This window comes from Terrapene carolina, unplaced genomic scaffold, assembly GCF_002925995.2.
Source record: "Terrapene carolina triunguis isolate 2854851 unplaced genomic scaffold, T_m_triunguis-2.0 Scaffold612, whole genome shotgun sequence".
NCBI classification, from domain to species: domain Eukaryota; kingdom Metazoa; phylum Chordata; order Testudines; family Emydidae; genus Terrapene; species Terrapene triunguis.
This window is the reverse complement of record NW_020664963.1, coordinates 2078929-2085240: the sequence shown is the minus strand read 5'-3', so window position 1 is coordinate 2085240 and position 6312 is coordinate 2078929. Positions and strand designations below refer to the sequence as shown.

At 64.0% G+C, this 6312-nt stretch overlaps 1 protein-coding gene across 1 annotated transcript in view; it reads left to right on the top strand.

Annotated features, from left to right (window-relative positions):
- Positions 1-5954, top strand: part of LOC112108948 (solute carrier family 12 member 3-like) — a 12022-nt gene extending 6068 nt beyond the window's left edge. Inside the window, 13 exon segments of the mRNA XM_026659213.1 lie at positions 649-804; positions 903-1002; positions 1230-1380; positions 1463-1558; positions 1745-1851; positions 2073-2155; positions 2356-2427; positions 2642-2746; positions 3264-3375; positions 3658-3744; positions 4109-4244; positions 4384-4451; positions 5643-5954. Coding sequence (XP_026514998.1) covers positions 649-804; positions 903-1002; positions 1230-1380; positions 1463-1558; positions 1745-1851; positions 2073-2155; positions 2356-2427; positions 2642-2746; positions 3264-3375; positions 3658-3744; positions 4109-4244; positions 4384-4451; positions 5643-5784 — 1415 coding nt within the window. The 3' untranslated portion in view covers positions 5785-5954.
- Positions 5955-6312: the final 358 nt, after the last annotated feature.

Here is a 6312-nt window from a genome sequence, read left to right as displayed (position 1 = left end):
CCAGGCAGCGGAGGGTTGAGTTGCAGGAGTCAGGCGGTGTAGGGCTGAGCGGTTGGAGCTGGACATGCTGAGCTGGGCAGGGTGGTTACTGTTGCCCCGGCCATGTGGGGAGCTAGGTTGGGTTGGGGGCAGGGCCGGCTCCAGCTTTTTCGCAGCCCCAAGTGGCGAAGAGAAGAAAAAAAAAAAATAGCCGCGGCACTTCGGTGCAGGGGTCGGCTCCAGGTACCAATGCAGCAAGCAGGTGCCTGGGGCAGCCAGTGGGGAAGGGGCGGCACGTGCGGCTCTTCGGCGGTGGGTCCCTCAGTCCCTCTCGGAGGAAGGACCTGCCGCCGAATTGCCGTTGAAGAATGAAGCAGATCGCGATCGCGGCTATTTTTTTTTCTTTCCGCCGCTTGGGGCGGCAAAAACCCTGGAGCTGGCCCTGCTTTGGCGGCTGCTCTACTGCGCTGCTTCTTCGGCGGCTAGTCCTTCCCTCCGAGAGGGACTGAGGGACCCGCCGCCGAATTGCCGCTGAAGACCCGGACGTGCCGCCCCCTTCCATGGGCCGCCCCAAGCACCAGCTTGCTGCGCTGCTGCCTGGAGCCGGCCCTGGCTGGAGGGGTCTGACACATGGGGCTGGGCACAGCCTTTCACTCTCCCTCCCCCCAGGCTGGCGACCCTCTTTCCGCTACTTCAGCAAGTGGAGCGCCCTCTTTGGGGCCGTGATCTCCGTGGTCATCATGTTCCTGCTGACCTGGTGGGCGGCCCTCATTGTGGTGGGCATTATCCTGGTCAGCTTGGCCTACGTCAGCTACAAGAAGCCAGGTAAGGGAGGCGCCGGGGAGGTGGGAGGGGATGGGGAGACCTGGGGGGCACCCAGACCGAACAAGCTTTTCTCTGCATCCTCTTCATCCTCCCCACAGACGTCAACTGGGGCTCTTCTGTGCAGGCCGGGACCTACAGCATGGCCCTGTCCTACTCCGTCAGCCTCACCCAAGTGGAGGAGCATGTCAAGAACTTCCGGTAGGCCTGGCTGGCTGAAAGCCGGGGGGGAAGGGGGGAGGGTTGGGAGCTAGGACTCCTGGGTTCCATGCCTGACTCTGGGAGCAAAATGGGGTCTAGTGGTTAGAATGGGGGGTGCTGGGCTCTATAACTGATTCTGAGAATAATGCTTGGGCATTGGGGGCAGCAGTGTATCTGTGGGGAGAGCACCCCCCCCCCCGACTGTCCCAACCCTCCCTCTCTTCCAGCCCCCAGTGCCTGGTGCTGACGGGTCCCCCCAGCTTCCGACCAGCTCTGGTGGATTTCGTCAGTGCCTTCACCAAGGGGGTCAGCCTCATGATCTGTGGGAACGTGGCTGGGGTGAGTATGGGGATGCCGGGGAGGCAATCAAGGAGGTGAGTTTGGGGCCCGGGATCCTGCCCCCTAACCCTCCCCTTGCCTCTCCCAGCCGCAGGACACCCCAGGGGACAGCGACTCAGAGGAGCACGTTGAGTGGCTGAACAGGCGCAAGGTGCGATCCTTCTACACCCTCATCACGGCCCCGGACCTGCGCAGCGGAGCCCGCAGCCTCATGCAGGTGTGTGTGTCCCAGCGCCCCCTGCTGGAGGGGCTGAGCCCTGCTCTGTGTGCTGCCCCCTGCTGGTGCAGATGAGCGCTGTGCTGTGCATGCACCGCCCTGTCCCCCAGTGAGTGCAGCCTGCCATGCTGCGCTGTGTGTCATCCCCCCCCACACTGCCCCAGCCTCACCAATGATTTTCTCCAGGTGTCTGGGCTGGGGCGTCTCAAACCCAACACAATCGTGCTGGGCTACAAGCAGAACTGGCAGACGGACTCGCCCCACAACCTGGAGAACTACGTGGCCACCATCCAGTAAGGGGGCTGGGCTGGGGGGGCAGAGTGGGGTGGGGCGCTGGGGTGGATGCCCCAGAGTAGGGGGCAGCAATGGGGTTGGAGGCATCTCTGGAAGTGAGGAGACTCCCTGGGGAGCAGCACCTCCTTTCTGGCACCTCCCAGGCAGTACCAGGGCTGAAGGCCCTTGGGGGGCCTGGGACCTTCCAGCAGCACCCCCTGACCCCACTCTGTGCCCCCAGCGACGCGTTCGACGGCCGGGCCGGGGTGTGCGTGCTGAGGATGAAGGACGGGCTGGATGTGTCGCGGACGGTTCGGGCCTATGGTGAGTAGTGGGTGTGGGCTGGGGGAGGGCAGACGGACACAGACCCATGGACATGCCTGGGCAGGGCTTGGCCCTGCCAGTAGGGGGCAGCAGTGACCTCCACCAGTGCTCTCTGCCTGCCCCATTCCCCTGGGTGAGCGGCTGTGCAGCCAGGTGGGGCCAGGGGGCTCTCCGTAGCTGTCTAACCCCCATCTCCCCAGTGAACCCCACGTTTGAGGACCCCGAGGCAGCACTGCAGGGCGAGAAGCTGAGACAGGAGTCGGGCAATGCAGGTGAGGAGGCGATGGAGGGGGGCAGGGATGGGGGCTGCTGGGGGCAGAGACTGAAGCAGCTGGGGGCAGGGGCTGGGCAGCAAGGGAGGGGGCTGTGGGTGGCAGCCAGGGACACTGGGCTCATGTCAGGCCAGGGGAGGCCCGGGGGAGGAGGAGACACCATACTACCCCGATTTGAGGGTTGCCCTGCCCCACCTGCTCTGTGTGCCTACAGGCAGCAGCGTGAAGGTGCTGGGCGCGGACGAGCTCACTGAGACCCACTTCCAGGCCCAGCAGAAGAAGAGATGTGTGGACGTCTACTGGCTCTTTGACGATGGGGGTGCGTGTCTCCCAGCCCACCCCCCGCCCCTGGCAGTTCCCCTACCAGCCCCCTTGCCTCTGTCAGCCCCCCACCCCTCGCAGCTCCCCTACCAGCCCCCTCGCTTCTGCCAGCCGCCCGTCAGCCCCCTCACCTCTGCCAACCCCCCAACCTCCTCCCTCCATCAGACCCCTCCCCTGGCAGCTCCCCCACCACCCCCTCACCTCTGCCAGCCCAACCTCCTCCCTCCACCAGCCCCCACACCGTCAGCCACCCCCACCACCTCTCTTACCAGCCCCCAAACCTCCTCCCTCCGTCAAGCCCCTTCATCCACCAGACCCCCTCCCCTGCCAGCTTTCCACCCCCCAGACTCTCAACCTCTGACAGCCCCTGCCCATCCCTTGGAAGCCTCCCATCTCTTCTCCAGCCTTCTCACCTCCTGGCAACCCCCGGGCCGCAAGAGCCTGCCAGTCCCCCCGCCCTTCGTTCCTGGCCTGCTCCCCCCGCCGGCCACTCCCTGACACTGTCTCCCCCCCAGGGCTTACCCTGCTGGTCCCCTACCTACTGAGCCGCCGCAAGCGCTGGAGCCGCTGCCGGGTCCGGGTCTTCATCAGCGGCCACCTGGGCAGCGCCGAGCAGCAGCGCCAGGAGTAAGGGCACCTGCCTCGGCCCCACGGGTCCCCCGAATTCCCACCCGCCGCTCCCCCCTCCCGTTGGCCCCCCGCATTCCTCCCGCGGGCCCCTGCATTTCCTCCCCACCCGCTGGCCCTGCCGTTCCCCCCTCCCATGGGCCCCACAAATTCCCGCCCACCCCTCCCCACCCATGGGCCCCCCCGCATGGCCCCCGCTCCTCCCCCCGCATTCCCCCTCCGCCCACAGGCCCTGCTGCTCCTCCCCTCCCATGGGCCTATCGCTCCCCCTCTGCCCCACAGGATCCAGCTGTTGCTCAGCAAGTTCCGCCTGGGTTTCAGCGAGGTACTGGTGCTGCCCCACGTGGCCTGGCAGCCGGAGGAGAGAAGGTGAGTCCCCCCCACAGCGATTCCCCACCCCCCACTTCTCAGGGGGGCCTCAGGCCTGACCCCATTCCCCGGGCTCCCCACTGCCTGGGTGGGGAGCACCAGGCCCTGTCCCAGGGCCTAACAGAACCCCTGAAATGGACCCCACCTCCCTGGCACCACCCACAGTGAAGGATCCCTACAGCTGTCTGGCTGAAAATAGAACCCAGGAGTCCTGGCTTGCCCTCCCCTCCCAGAGCCAGGGAGAGAACCCAGGAGGCCTGGCTCCCAGCCCCCACTCCCTACCCTAGAGGAGACAGGTACCACCCTAGGCTGCCCAGCCCTCCAGGTGGGTCCAGCTGTCCTCAGCCCTGTGCTCTGCCCCCAGCCTGAAGGAATTTGAGGACCTGGTGGCTCCGTTCCGGCTCAACGAGGGACAGCGCAGTCCTGAGGCCACAGAGGCCCTGCGGAGGGAGACACCCTGGAAGGTTTCAGATGAGGATCTGCGGGTCTACAGGAAAAAGGTGAGACCGGATACCTGGGTCCTAGCCTGGCTCTGGGAGGGGACCAGGGGGTCTAGTGATTGGAAGTCAGGACTCCTGGTTGTGGCCTGGCTCTGGGGGGCTAGGCACACCGCAACCCCCTCTCACTCTTCCCCCACAGTCGGAGCAGCAGGTCCGGCTCCACGAAATCCTGCAGGAGAATTCCCGGAACGCCGCCCTGATTGTCATGTGAGTGCAGGCCTCATCCCTGCGCGGGACAGCACCCAGGCGGCCTGCGTGATCTTGGCCTTGTCTCACTGCAGAACCGGGGATGGGGAGAGACCCCCTGCAAGCAATGAGGAGTGGGGGCTAGTGGGGGACCTGGCCTGCATGCGCCAGGAGGGACAGACCGTAGGGGAAGGGCTGTGCCCTGGGATCCCTGGCTGGGGGAGAGTGATCATTGCCCTGGGGGATTTCCCCATGGCCCTGCCCTGGGGCGCGGGGGTGTAGGGGCAGCCGGTATCAAGCGGAGTGCCCTAGGGGCTGGTTTTGTTCAACATCTTTATTAATAATCTGGATGATGGGACAAGTGCAGAGTTCTGCACTTAGGACGGAAGAATCTCATGCACCGCTACAGGCTGGGGACTGACTGGCTAAGAAGCAGTTCTGCAGAAAAGGACCTGGAGATTACAGTGGACAAGAAGCTGGATATGACTCAGCAGTGTGCCCTTGTTGCCAAGAAGGCCAACGGCATTTTGGGCTGCATTAGTAGGAACATTGCCAGCAGATCAAGGGAAGTGATTATTCCCCTCTGTTTGGCACTGGTGAGGCCACACCTGGAGTATTGCATCCAGTTTTGGGCCCCCCACTACAGAAAGGATGTGGACAAATTAGAGAGTCCAGCGGAGGGCAACGAAAATGATTAGGGGGCTGGGGCACATGACTTATGAGGAGAGGCTGAGGGAACTGGGGTTATTTAGTCTGCAGAAGAGAAGAATGAGGGGAGATTTGATAGCTGCTTTCAACTACTTGAAAGGGGGTTCCAAAGAGGATTGATCTAGACTGTTTTCAGTGGTGGCAGATGACAGAACAAGGAGCAATGGTCTCAAGTTGCAGGGGGGGAGGTCTAGGTTGGATATTAGGAAACACTATTTCACTAGGAGGGTGGTGAAACACTGGAATGGGTTACCTAGGGAGGTGGTGGAATCTCCATCCTTAATAGGTTTTTAAGGTCCAGCTTGACAAAGCCCTGGCTGGGATGATTTAGTTGGGGATTGGTCCTGCTTTGAGCAGGGGGTTGGACTAGATGACCTCCCGAGGTCCCTTCCAACCCTGATATTCTATGATTCCTCTGGCCCTGCCCTGGGGGTGGGGGGATGGGAGCCCTCGGGGGTATCCCCATGCCCCCCCCCCCCCACTGACCCCCATCCCTCCCTGCAGGAGCCTGCCTGTGGTGCGCAAGGGGGCCTGTCCCAGCGCCCTCTACATGGCCTGGCTGGAGACCCTGTCCCGGGATCTTCGCCCACCTGTTGCCTTCATCCGGGGCAACCAGCAGGATGCCCTGACCTTCTACTGCCAGTAGGGGGCACTGCTGGCTTAGCCCGAGGGAGTAGCCTGGAAACCTGGGTTCTTTCCCCAGCGGTGGACGGATCATGGCCCCCAGCTGGGCAGGGTGCTGATGCTGGTGCTACCGTCTCTGCACGCTCAACTGTCCCCTCCGACGTTGCCACGGGGACTCGGATGCCTGGGTCCCATGCGCAGCCTGGGCCGGGGCCTGTTGTGCTCTGCCCCTGCCGGGGGGTGTCCCCCACCGCGCTGCACTGTAAATATTAAATATTGTTATTTACACAACGCCTGACACCTCGTCAATTGACGCCCCCCCAGCCATGCAGGTGCCCCTCACTCCCGATCCACAGCCCCGTGCTAGCCCAGCCTTGCCCCTCCCCCAGCCCTACCGGTGCCCCTCACTCCTGACCCGCAGCCGCTGCTAGCCCAGCCCTGAGCTGCCCCCCAGCTCTGCCGGTGCCCAAGTCCCAACCTTCAGCCCCTGCCAGCCCTGCCCGCCCCCCCAGTTCTGTCAGTGCCCCTCACTCCCGACCCGCAGCCCCTG